General features: G+C 51.6%; 1 protein-coding gene across 1 annotated transcript in view; it reads left to right on the top strand.

The window, feature by feature from the left end:
• POU2F2 (POU class 2 homeobox 2) overlaps nt 1-13,265 on the top strand; it is a 31,881-nt gene that overhangs the window by 12,992 nt on the left and 5,624 nt on the right. The window contains 2 exon segments of the mRNA XM_010863041.1: nt 11,079-11,184; nt 11,277-11,368. Of these exon segments, the coding sequence (XP_010861343.1) occupies nt 11,079-11,184; nt 11,277-11,368 (198 nt within the window).

The raw sequence follows: 13,265 nt of genomic DNA, 5'->3' as shown, positions 1-13,265 counted from the left end.
CCTCCTCCTCCGGGGGAGGCGACCTGCCACCACCACAGTCTGCCAGCCAGCCCCCGGGGACCCCACAGCTTACCCTGTCCCAGCCCATCCAGCTCACAGCACAGGTAAGGGCGGCCCCCGGGGGAGCACACTCCCCCAGCCGAGGACCGGAGACAGTGCAGGAGGCTGGCTGGTCCCGGGGTACCATTTACCATTCTGACCACCAGCCACTGGCCGGGCAGTCCCCTGGCAACCCTAGGAAGCCTTGGGACACGCCGCCACCCATCACTGGGGGGCTAGAGCGAGGCTCGGAGGGAGCACACCCTCCAGGTGAAGGGAGCACCTGACTCCCCAATTTCTGTGCACCTCGCTGCGGGGGCCCAGCCACCTGGGAGGCTGACATGTCATCCTCAGTTTAGAGCAGAGGAAACCGGGGATCACCTCAGTGGGCAGGACCTGTGTGTGGGCAGGACCTGTGTGTGGGCCCCGAATGAAAGAGTGAGAATTAGAATCAGTGTCCCCACATCATGTCCCCTGGCTCATCCAGTGAGACCCTCTTTCAGAAAGAGGCCCATGACCTATGGGTCAGGAAATGCCACGTTCTCTGTCTCCCTATTCTACAGACTTCCGGTCTACTTGGAATCATGCATATGAGGGGCCATATTAGCTTCTAGGCCTGCCACAACAAAGTATCACAAATGGGGTGGCTTAAAACAACCAAAATGCATCATGTTAGACCAAAAGTCCAAAATCAAGGTGTCAGCAGAGCTGGGCTCTCTGTGAAGGCTCTCGGGGGAATCCCTCTTTGCTTCTTCCAGCTTCTGGTAGTGTGGGAAATCACTGGCTTTCTCATAGATGGATGAATCCAATCTCTGCCCCTCTCATCTCATGGCCATCTTCTCTGTGCATATCGGTCTCTGTCTCCACATTTCCCCTCCTTGTAAAAGGACAGCAGTCATTGAATTAGGGCCCACCCTAATGACCTCGTTTTAACTTGATCATATCTGCAAAGACCTCGTTTCCAGACCAGGTCATAGTTACAGGCACCAGGGGTTAGAATTCCCACCATATCTTTTTAGGGAACACAATCCAACCATGGCAGTGGCCAATTCAACTATTGGCAGTGGCCCACAGACTTCCCATAAGGATCCCTGACAGGAGCTGAGCAGAAGCTGGGCAGGCCTCCTCTTCTGACAGGCTGCTCTCTCCGGCGCACCCCTTCCTTCCACACCTGCCCATGTCACCCATCTGTGCTGTTCACCTGGTTTCCATATAGCATTTGAGTCTGTGACCGGTGTTGCAGGATAGCGAAGGGCCTAGGAAGCCTTAGGACAAGGGACCCTGTTGAACTCCACACAGCCCTGAGTTTCTCACAGAGACTGTTCCTAGGACCCTCCTCTTTCCCCGCCCCTTCCCTAGGAATCCCCTGGCGGCCTGTGCTGTCTGCACCAGGGAGCTGTCCAGCGCCTGCGAGGCTGTTCCCTTGGCAGCCATTAGCCTCTGATGGACCGGCTCCACTGCTGGCCAGCACTCTCATTTGGGGCTTAACACTGAGCGCATCTCTGCCTTCTTAGCGCTTCCTGCCACGAGGTCTGGTTCCTCAGCAACACAGAGCAATCTGGCCTTGTTGCTCTATAGTGACTTTCCCAAACAGAGCCTCCCGATGCCTGGCTCGCCACTGTTGCCCCATGTAGTCTGTTGGACGCGGCCTTGGTACCAGGCACTATGCTAACGTGACCACCTGAATCCAGAGACCCTCATCATGCCTGAGGCTCCAGGGGAGTGAAGTGACTTCGCCTGCCTCAGGTCATACCATGAGCTCAAGGGGCATTGCCAGCCCAGGAGGAGTCCAGAGCTGTAACCACATGATCTGGGGCTTCTGCCCCTCTCTGGCACCCCTCCCTCCCTGGCCACCAGAGACCCCTGCGATTTGCCTCGCAGCACACACCTCTCTTCACTAGGCAGTGCTGAGGCTCAGGGCTCCTCACTAGGCTCCTCCAATCTCTGTCCTCTTTTCTACCTGGAGGTCAGCCCCCTGTTTTTATCTGGTCAGCTCCTCCTCTTCCTTTAAGTCCCAGCCCAGGAGTCTGTGCCTCCAGGAAGTCTTCCATGACTTCTCTTTCTCTCGCTGGTTTGATTTTCTGCTTTCTGATCACCAGAGGCTGTGTGAAAATAGGCCCTCGAAAATCTCTGTTGAAGGAACACAGACTACAGGGAGGGTGGAGGGACAGGGCAGCCCAGTGCAGACCCAACCAGGCCATCAGCCCCAGGAGCAGCAGACGCTCCTGTTCAGCCAGCGCCTCCAGGCTCCCCACAGACCCCGGGAACAGCAGGCTGACCCTCTGCCGCCCACTGTCCTGCCCGCACCCTGACTCTCCAGGCCGCCTCCTGCCCAGCCCTCTCCTCTCGCTCTGCCTGCCCCAGCTTCCCCCAGCTCTGATCTTCATCTGTCCCCTGCGAGTGCCAAGCTAGGCTGAGGTGGTTTCCTGGGAGTTCCGTCACCCCATGATCTCACTTCCCCAGCAGATAAATGTTTATCCCGGGCAGCCCAGGACCAGGGAAACGAGCTGCCTGTGCTCAGGCCACTGTGGGCACCACGTCCTCCAGTGCTCACTGCTCTGCTGCAGTCACTGCCAGCCTGGCCCTGGCTTGACTCTCTTCCCAGCCTGTGTCTTGTATATGCCGGGTCTATTTAACTTCTCGCGCCTGCTCAGCTCCGTCCCTCCCTCACTTCACAGATATGTCCCTCTGTTGAGCCCTGGCAAGAAGCAGGCATGACTCACACAGAGCCTTGTCCCTGGAGGGGCTCCCAGTCTCATAGGGAAACAGACACACCAATAAGCCACCAAGAAATGTTTGAGAAGTTCTAAGAAAGTTAGAGGGCTTCCCAGGTGGCACTAGTGGTAAAGAACCCGCCTGCCAGTGCAGGAGACCTAAGAGACGCGGGTTCAATCCCTGGGTCGTCAAGACCCCATAGAGGAGGGCATGGCAACCCACTTCAGTATTCTTGCCTGGAGAATCCCATGGACAGAGGAGCCTTGTGGGCTACAGTCCATAGGGTCGCACAGAGTTGGACACAACTGAAGTGACTTAGCACACATGCAGGCAAGAAAGTCAAAAGCATTCATAGTCCTATCACTTTGAAATTGTACATAAAGTACAAAGAGAAAGTCCAACTTCTGTCCCTGTAATGCCAGCTTCCAAAGAGTAACGTCGGTCAGCTTGGCAGGAACCTTCCTTGCATTTTCCTATCTTGAACAGATGAAGAGGTGATTATAATACCATTTTATCACTGACTCTTTTTTTTGCTGCATCGCATGTGTTGTGGAATCTCAGTTCCCTGACCAGGCATTGAACCCGAGTGCTTGGCGGTGAAAGCAGAGTCCTAACCACAGGGCCACCACAGAACTCCCTCTAATTTTTACACTCTGTGCGGCCAGCACTGGGCACGGTGCCTTCTACCAAGGTGGCTTCACAGATATTTACTGAATCAATGAGAGATGTTTTGCTGCAGCTTTTCAATCAAGGGTAGGGAAGACATCTCTCCAGGGGAGTCATTCAGAATGTCTGGGGTAGGAGAGGCATTGATTGAACATTTATATTCACTGCTCAAACATCATTTTGTCTCTGGAGAGCCCGGGGAGTTGGGGGGATGTCCCCATTCCATCTTACAGCCTCAGCAAATAGAGCTCGAGAAGATCTTTAGGCAGGCAGGACCTAGTGAAGAAAGGTGACTGGGAGAAACCTGCTGGGAGTGGTGGCGACAGAGGAAAAGGAGAGCGGCGTGTCTGAGGGAGTCAGGGCAGGCTTCCCAGAGAGAGTGACATCCACACCGAGGAGGGACAGGCGGGAGTTTGCCAGGTGGATGAGTGGAGAAGGCGTTCCAGGCATGGGAATGGCAAATGCAAAGAGAGAGAGAGCAGGGCAGGCTTAGGGAGGCAGTGGGTGGGCACGAAGAAAGGATGAGGTGGGAGGAGGTGTCAGTGCGGCCACAGCCCCTGCTCTAGGCAGTTAAAGAGTAAGAGGGAGTATTTGGCTTAGGCCACTGAAAAGGCCCAGCCTAGAACATCAGACCTGGCCCCAGGGATCTGTCTTCCTTTTCATTCTGGGACGGGCACAGTGGATACCAGCATTTCTAGCCTTGCAGCCACCGTGCCCAGTGACATAAAACACACCCACTGCCAAGAGTCATTGTCTCCTGACCCCTGAGAAGGTGAGCTCCTGGAGAAGGGAATGGCAACCCACTCCAGTATTGTTGCCTGGAGAATCTCATGGACAGAGAAGCCTGGCGGGCTACAGGATCACGAAGAGTCCAACACAACTTGGTGACTAACAGCAGCACGGGATATTATATGCAACTGGCATGTAGGTGTTTTTCCTCCCTGTTGACTGGTGCTCTGTCCACGGTGTTCTGCCCCAGTTGCTGCTCCACGTGGCAGGGTCAGCCTCTGGGGGATGGGGGTATACATAGAAGATCTTGTGCTAGAGACAGCCACCTCTGTCCACCTGCAACCCCAACCTTTAGAGCTTCCCCCAGTGGAGGGGACTGGAAGAATCATAGTCATTTATTCATTCAACTAACACTTACTGAGCACCTCGTGTGTGCCAGGCTCTCATTCGTGGCCCCGAGGGGACAGCTGGGAACAAGGCAGAGGGGGCTGCCCTTGAGGGCGTTATTATGTACTAGTGGAGAGACAGACGGTAAACGAGTCAACAAACCAGCCAAACAAGACAGTTTTAGCATAAGTGTGATGAAGAGAATGAAACAGGGTGCTGCCCTAGAGGGAGAAAGCCACTTTTTTTTTTTTAGGCAGCGCTGCACAACATGCTGGGTTGGGGATCAAACCCTTATTTATTTTAACACCAAAAGCATTTTGTTTCGGGGTATGGCCGGTTAACAATGTTGTGATGGTTTCAGGTGGACAGCGAAGGGACTCAGCCGCACATACACATGCATCCATTCTTCCCCACACTGCGGGAGGAAGTCACTTTCAATGGGTAGTCAGGAAAAGTTTCACTGACAAGGTGGCCTTTGTTCTCTCACCAGTCAAGGCCTGACTGAGTCAGGCATGAAGGCAGTGGGAGAGCTTGGGAAAGGGCAACAGCAGGTTCAAGGGTCCTGAGGCAGAAACCACCCTGACTTGTTCAGGGCACAGAGGACGGTGCAGTGTGTGAAACAGAGTGAGTGGGGGGCAGGTGGGAGGTGAGGAGCCGTGGCAGAGGCCGGAAGGACTGGCTTTTGCAGCGTCTCATAGGCAAGATCAAGGAGTTGGGAAGCTGTGCTGGGTATGATGGGAGGCAGTGGGGGGTGCTAACCAGGTTAGGAGTGTGCCCCAACTGACCCTTTACAAAGCTCCTTCCAGCTGCTGTGGGTAGAATGGACTAGAAGCAAGGAGCCGAGTGGGAAGCCCTCGTAGGCATCCCTGAAGGCGATGAGGGTGGAGGTGGGGTCCAGCATGCTATTTTGTATGGATCCTGTAGGTCAAGGGTGACTCCTGGGACTCTGGCTTCAGCGACTGGGTGGTGGCGAGGTGGTTTCCTGAGCTGGGGAAGGCAGGGGAGGAACAGGGTGTTTTGGAGGGCGGGGCTGAGGAACCAGGAGTTTCACTTTGGACATGGTAGGGTTCAGAGAGTCTGTTAATCACCCAAAAGTAGAGACAGCAAATAGGCAGATGGATATTGGAGGCTGAAGCTCGGTGGAAGGTCTGGGCAGGAGCTGAAAGTTGTCAGTTTGCAGGAAGAGGATGGACCCATGGGGCTCCTGCCCTCGAGAGCTCATGGGGTGACATGAGGCGGGTGATGGGAGGGTGCAATGCCAGCGAATGCTTGTGTTGGGGCAGTATGTTCTGGTTTTCGAGATGCTTTGAGAATAATAATATTACTCAGGCCTCAAAACAACCCAGTGAAGAGTTAGACATTATTACTCTTGTTTTATAGATGAAAGAGCAATCCAGGTGGTGCTAGTGGTAAAGAACTGACCTGCCAGTGCAGGAGACGTAAGAGACACGAGTTCGATCCCTGAGTCAGAAAGATTCCCTGGAGAAGGAAATGGCAACCCACTCCAGTATTCTTGCCTGAAGAATCCCGTGGACAGAGGAGCCTGGTGGGCTACAGTCCATAGGGTCTCAAAGAGTCAGATACGACTGAAGTGACTTAGCATGTACGTACACACAGGTGAAAACCTGAGGCTCCAAGAGAAATGACTCAGTAAAAATGACTGCTGTTTAAGGAGAACCCCTTGAGTGAATCAGGGATCAGGTTAAATGTTCTACATGCATTGTCTCATTTAATTCTTTAACAGCCCCATGAGATAAGAATTACTGAGGTGTCATTTGAAGAAATTGAGGCTTAAAGAGGGTAAAGAACTGCCCGTGGTCTCAGGTGTGTAAAGGACAGTCAGGTGTCTGGCTGGCTCCAGAGCCCAGGTATTCCAGGACACCATGTATTGTTACCCTAGTCAGTACAGCCCAGAGAGAGAGCTGGCTTACCCCCAAGTCACTCAGGAATTCGCTTGTGGTGCAGTGGTTAAGGGGCTTCCCTGGTTGCTCAGTGGTAAAAGAATCTTCCTGCCAATGTAGGAGATACAGGTTCGATCCCTGGGTTGGGAAGATCCCCTGGAGAAGGAAATGGCAACCCACTCTAGTATTCTTGCCAGGAAAATTCCATGGACAGAGGAACCTTGGGGTCTCAGAGTTGGACATGACTGAGCCGCTATGCATGGACGCACGCCAGTGATTAGGACTATGTGCTCTCACTGCCAAGGGCCCCGAGTTTGAACCCTGGCTGGAGAACTAACATCCCACAAGCTGTGAAGTGTGCCCCCACCCTAAAAAAGGGGGAAGCAGGCACAACATCCAAGACTCGAATCGCCACGGTTCTCAGATGAAAGGGCCCTTGCACCCCCAGGTGACCTTCCCACCCGTTGTGGGAACTCCCTCCATACTGTTCTGAGCAGGTGGGGGTGCATTGTCACCCAGGTGGCCCCAGGATGGATGCTTCCTGCCCCCCAAGTGGTCCCTTCCACTGCTGGGATTTCGCACAGTCACTGCAGTGTACTCCACACGCTTCCCAGCCCCCGTCCCTTCCTGTCCTCCGCACTCTGGACCTCACTTCAGGCTCTTCATGCCCTGGCAGCACAGTGTCCAGAACAGGTCGTAATTTGCCCTATCAGGGAGGGCAAGCCAGTGTAGACGTGCGCACTGACACCTTCCCCTTGGGGTGGCTGTCGGTGTGTGTGGAGGCCAGTCTTGGGGGGCAGGGAAGTCAGCCTGTGCGGTGGAGTGAGGCGCTGCACCTGCTGGGCTCGGCCTGGTGCCTCTAGTTCCTTCTCAAGGCTGCCTCCTCCCCACCAGGTGGAACCAGCCCAGTGGGCGATTACATTGCAGTTCACCCATAGGTCATATAACCGCCCTGTCTCAGTCTTCTTGCCCCCCAGTCTGCTGCCAAGATCCTACCAGTGGCAAAACCTAGCTGGTTGGCACCCAGACACCATCAGTCCTAAGATTTATCCTATGCATTCTCTGAAAATTCGTGTATCACCTGTACCGCCCTGCTCTGGGGCAGGGGAGTGATCAGATAACAGCGATGAGCAAGAATGTGGCCCTTTCCTTCTCAGCTTTGATAGGCTGTACTAGCCCTCTGGTTTTTCTCGAAGGTTAGGGACAGAGCAGATGATCCACTAATATCCCAGCGAGGGTCCAGCAGACATGCCTCCGCTTACTCTAACTTTTCCACGGCCTGTTTCGGTTCTAACACGTCCCCAAGTGGCTTCAGTTGGCGAGCCGGTTCAGATGGCGCTAGGTTGTGGAGAAATGGCGCCCCCTACTGGCTAACCCTTGGTCTTGCGGCAGCTCACTGCTCTTCCCAGAATCTCCTCTCTCGTTCTTTTTTCCCATATATTGATGTATGTATGTATGTATTTCTTTGGCTGTGCCAGGTCTTAATTGCAGCGGGCAGGATCTTTAGTTGCCTCATGTGAACTCCCTGGTCAGGGAACGAAGATCCCAAAAGCTGTGTGACAGCTAAAATAAATAAATCCGATGGAAAGTTGTGGAGGCTTTATTTTTTTGTTTGTTTTGGCTGCCACGCAGCTTGCAAGTTCTTCGGTCCTGACCAGGGATCGAACCCAGGCCCCAGCAGTGAAAGCGCAGAAATCTGACCACCAGATTGCCAGGGAATTCCCTCTATTAATATTTAAGAACAAGAACCTGGGTTCCACAGACCATCCCAACAGGGGTCTGTGGATGGAATTCAAGGGTGAGAGTCCATGAACTTGGATTGGGAAAAAATTTATGTCTCGGTTTTCACTATCCTCTCACTGAAAATGCTTCCGGTGTGCATAAAGGCAGCGGAGCACAGTAGTATTGGGAGGGCTTGGACTTTGTCACCTATAGAACGCACAGATATTTCTATATTCTATTACAGTTGTTGCAGATCTTTTAAAATATAATTTTCAATCCTTGTTTTGAAATTACAGTAGTCATTCAACTTGTTGCTTGCTCCTATTTAATGGGTTAACAAAGAAGCCCATTGATTACTGTTTATCACAGTCAAAAATATATTTGATGATTGTATTTTAATATAAGTGATTTGCTTTGAAGTTCTATATATTTTACGTTGCACATTTTTTTTATTCTGAGAAGGGGGGTAGGTTTTGGCAGATGTTGAAGCATTCAAAGCACAAAAGTGTGTAGAAAAAAATTTGGTAGGGGACTTCGCTGGCAGTCTAGTGGTTAGGACTCTGTGCTTCCATTGCAGGGGTCATCAGTTCCATCCCTGGTCGGGGAATTAAGAACCTGCAAGCTGTGACACTCGGCCAAAAAAAAGATACGACAAAATTTTTGGTAGGACTTATGGATAGACTGGATGGATAAAGGAGGGAGAAATCAGAGCTGATCCCCCAGTTTGTGGTCTGGGTAACGGTGGGTGGGGGACTGGTTAAGGTTCTCATACAAGTCCTCACTGTGAGACCCACGCAAATTGCGATGCATTTCCCCATCTTTTCCCTCTCCCTGCTGATTCAGAAAGAAATCTGCAGACCTCTTTTTCAGCCTTCTGGAGATAAAGGGGGATTTCTCCTGAGAGTCACACTCCCAGAGAGATAGGAGTTAGCAAATATTTTTATTCTTATTCTTATTTATTTATTTTAATCAATAAGCTGAGAGTTATACGAAATCAGAACAGTACTACTAACAAGATTATTTCTGGCCTTACTTTGTGGATTCAATTCCGTGGGCACTTAACGGGGGCTTTCCAGGCTCTCCTAAGGGTGAGGTGTTGCTTAGTTGCTCAGTCATGTCCAACTCTTTGGGAGCCCATGGACTGTAGTCCGCCAGGTTCCTCTGTCCCAGGGATTTCGCAGGCAAGAATACTGGAGTAGGTTGCCATTTCCTTCTCCAGCAGATCTTCCTGAACCAGGGATCGAATCCAGGTCTCCTACATTCCAGGCGGATTCTTTACTGCTGAGCCACCGGGCCTTTTAAGGAAAAGAGGACAGGGAGTTCTCTGGTGTCCCAGTGTCTAGGATTCCAGGCTTTCACTTCCTTGAGCCTGGGTCTGTTCCCTGGTTGGGGAACTGAGATCCCATGAGCCACATAGTGTGTCCAAAACAATAATAAATAAATATAAAATGAAAACTACTGAAAAGTACACGGATCGTAAGTATACAGCTCAGTGAGACTCACAAACCGAGTACACCCATTTAACAGGCACCCAGATCAAGAAACTGAATATGGCCAGGCCTCTAGAAGCCCTTAAGGATCGCTTTTGGTCTGTGAAAGTGTTAGTGGCTCAGTTGTGTTCAACTCTTTGCGATCCCATGGACTGTAGCCTGTCAGGCTCCTCTGTCCATCAGATTCTCCAGGCAAGAATACTGGAGTTGGGTGCCATTCCCTTCTCCAGGGGATCTTCCTGACCCAGGGATCGAACCTGGGTCTCCTGCACTGCAGGCAGATTCTATATGCTCTGAGCCACGCATGCAAATAGAACTTAAAAATCCAGGTATAGCCAAGGTTGGTTCCTCCTGAGGGCTGGAGAAAAGGATCTGTTCCAGGCCTCTCTGCTTGGCTTGCAGATGACCGCCTTCTCCCTGCATCTCTTCATGTCATCTTCCCTCTATCCATGTTTGTCTCTGTCTGCAAATTTCCCCAGATTATATGGATACTGTCATATTGGATCAGTACCCACCCTAATGACCTCACATTAACGTGATCATCTGCAAAGACTCTATTTCCAAATAACATCACCCTCTGGGGTTCTGGGGAGGTTAGGATTCCAACCTATCTTTTTTTCAGGGGGTAAGGGGGGAATGACACAATTCAACTCATAACAATGCCAAAGGGTTTTCCTAAGTGATTATGCCAATTTAATCAGCCACTTGTTCAGTCGCTAGGTTGTGTCCAGCTCTTTGCAACTCCATGGACTACATGCAGCACGCCAGGCTTCCCTGTCCTTCTCTATCTCCTGGAGCTTGCTCAAACTCCTGTCTACTGAGTTGGTGATGCCATCCAACCAATCCAACTATCTCATCCTCTGTTGACCCCCCTTCTCCTCGTGCCTTCACACTTTCCCAGCATCAGGGTCTTTTCTAATGAGTCAACTCTTCACATCAGGTGGCCAAAGCTTCAGCTTCAGCACCAGTCCTTCCAATGAATATTCAGGGTTGATTTCCTTTAGAATTGATTGGTTTGATCTCCTTGGAGTCCAAGGGACTCTCAAGAGTCTGGTCACTAAGGGCTGGAGTATTTTAAAGCTAATTCCAGACATGATATCATATGCTCTGGGAGTGTTTTAAAAGGAAGGAAGACTCAGTCTGATTTACATTTTTAAGCAATTCTATCTGTTCTGTGGGAATATAAGACAAGGCAAACATCCTATCAAGAAAGAAAAGGTAAATAGTGAGCTCTCCTGTGATGACACATGTAGGATGCTCAGGCATCCCAGGTGCCCTCAGCTCAGGGATGTGTCCAGTGACCCGCGCTCTGTCCTTGATGAATGGTGCCAGCCTGCCCTGTGGAGCACCACTTGGGGTTTGGGGGATGCTGAGGGAGGAACCGGGCCAGGACTCAGGCTGTCTTTCTGTCTGCCCTCCTCCCTGCCAGGACATCCAGCAGCTCCTCCAGCTCCAGCAGCTGGTGCTTGTGCCAGGCCACCACCTCCAGCCACCTGCTCAGTTCCTGCTGCCGCAGGCCCAGCAGAGTCAGCCAGGTAAGACCCCCTACCCTGGATGGCCTCCCCCGATGCCTCCACATGACTCCCGCTGCCCCCCTCACCCTGTGTGGTCCCTCTTGTGTCCTCAGGCCTGCTACCGACGCCAAATCTATTCCAGCTACCTCAGCAAACCCAGGGAGCTCTTCTGACCTCCCAGCCCCGGGCAGGGCTGCCCACACAGGTAAGCGGTCTACTGAGTACTTCAGGGTGTGGGTGAAAGGTGTGAAGTTGGAGGAGTGAGGGTCTGCTTCCCATTTGGCCCACTCGCAGCCACAGGGGCCAAGATGGGGGTCGGGAGCCGCAGGGCCCAGCACTGTTCTGCCACTGATTTGCTGTGGGACCCTAGGCGAGCTGCTGTCTCTGCCTGAGTTGGTTTGCTCCTCCACAGAATGAGGGAAGTCAGCCAGACCAGTGGCTCTTAACCCTTGCAGGCACATGGGTTCCTTGGAGAATCTGATGGAAGATTTGAGTCTGACCTCCCACTGCCCCCAAAAGGCACAAGTGCACAAAACAAAATTTCAGGGGTTCACAAGCCTTTAGATCACAAATGCTTCAGATCTCCTCCAGCACTCCAAATAGGGTAGGTGGGGGATTCCCTGAGGAAGGCGTCTGTTGGTTCATGTCCCCTTTCCAGACGAGAGACTGCAAACGGTGGCCCACACTCACTGAAAAATTGAGTTAGTTGTCAACAAGATTCCCAGATTCCCAGCTTCTTTTGACAAAGCAGAAGCTATGGGAAGGCTGGATCTGCATTCAGAGGTTATGAGCACAGGCCCCTTCCCGCATGGTGTGAGCTCTCCAGGCTGTCTTGTCCCCATGGCCTTTCTTTTTGCTGCCTGCGTTCTAAACTTTGATCATGCGTGCGTGCTTAGTTGCTCCCGCCATGTCTGACTCTGTGCGACGCTATGAACTATAGCCTGCCAGGCTCCTCCATCCATGGGTTCTCCAGGCAAGAATACTGGAGTAGACTGCCATGCCCTCCTCCAGGGGATCTTCCCCACCCAGGGATAGAACTCTCTGCGTCTCCTGTGTCTTCTGCATCACAGGCAGATTCTTTGATGCTGAGCCACCCGGGAAGCCCCCAGCTTTGATAATACTTTCATAATTACAATTTCAAAGTTTCTTCCTACCTATTTTTCATAACAGCCCTTTCAAAAAATATATAAACTATTTCAGAAAATCTGAAAAGTTTAAATGCTAATACAGGGCTTGGCTACAATACTAGAATGCAAAATGCTCAGAAAATCAAGTTGGTTTTGTAATGTGGGGACCGGAAGTCATTTGGCTGCAAAACCTGTCTTAACCTGAATTGAGGCAGTGTGTGACTTCTTTATCCCTCTTGTGTGATGTTCACCCTTAACTGACAGCTGTTGATATGCTTGAATATAGGATAATGCCTTGACCCTAATTAGAGGAGAGTTTACATTATCTGTGATATATGCCCCATGCAGGCTTTCTAAAACCTGAAAAATTTCTGAATTCTAAAACACATCTGGCCCTGAGGTTTTTGGATAATGCATCAAGGGCTTGTGTATCCAACATCCCTGCACCCATCACCTGTTTAGATGTTTCATTTTTAGGGAAATGAAGCATTCCAGAGAGAACTGCTGCTTCCCTGTAAATTTCCCTAGTATCCCTCCCTATTTTGTTTTTTTAAAATTTTACTTTATTTTCAGCCTAGTCATTTTTAACCTGATTCTCCCAACAACCCCGTGAGGTAGGTAGAGTAGCCATGATTGTTCCCATTCCGCGGAGGGAGAAACTGAGGCCCAGGGAGATTAAGAAATTTCCCTGAATCCCCAGCAACTGGATAGCAGAGCCAGTCCTTGATTTCCTGCCTGAAAGGAGGCTAAAACCGTGAACCCCCGTGGAAAGAGCCTTTGGTGGAAGGAGATGGCTGCTCCTTATGGGAGTCTGCAGGCCAGGAGGGAATGTGCAGAGAATTTTGGGCAGTGAGAGCGCTCTTGTGGGGCAGCAGAGGTCAGCTTGATTGGCCATGAGTGGGGAGGAGCCACCTGGGGGCGGGTGGAGGGGAGTCTGCAGGGAGAGTCTGGATGGCAGGGAGGGAGGGAGGGGGA

This window comes from Bison bison, unplaced genomic scaffold (genome assembly GCF_000754665.1).
Source record: "Bison bison bison isolate TAMUID 2011002044 unplaced genomic scaffold, Bison_UMD1.0 scf7180017858349, whole genome shotgun sequence".
Taxonomy (NCBI): Eukaryota; Metazoa; Chordata; class Mammalia; order Artiodactyla; family Bovidae; genus Bison; species Bison bison.
This window is presented reverse-complemented; position numbering and strand designations above follow the sequence as displayed.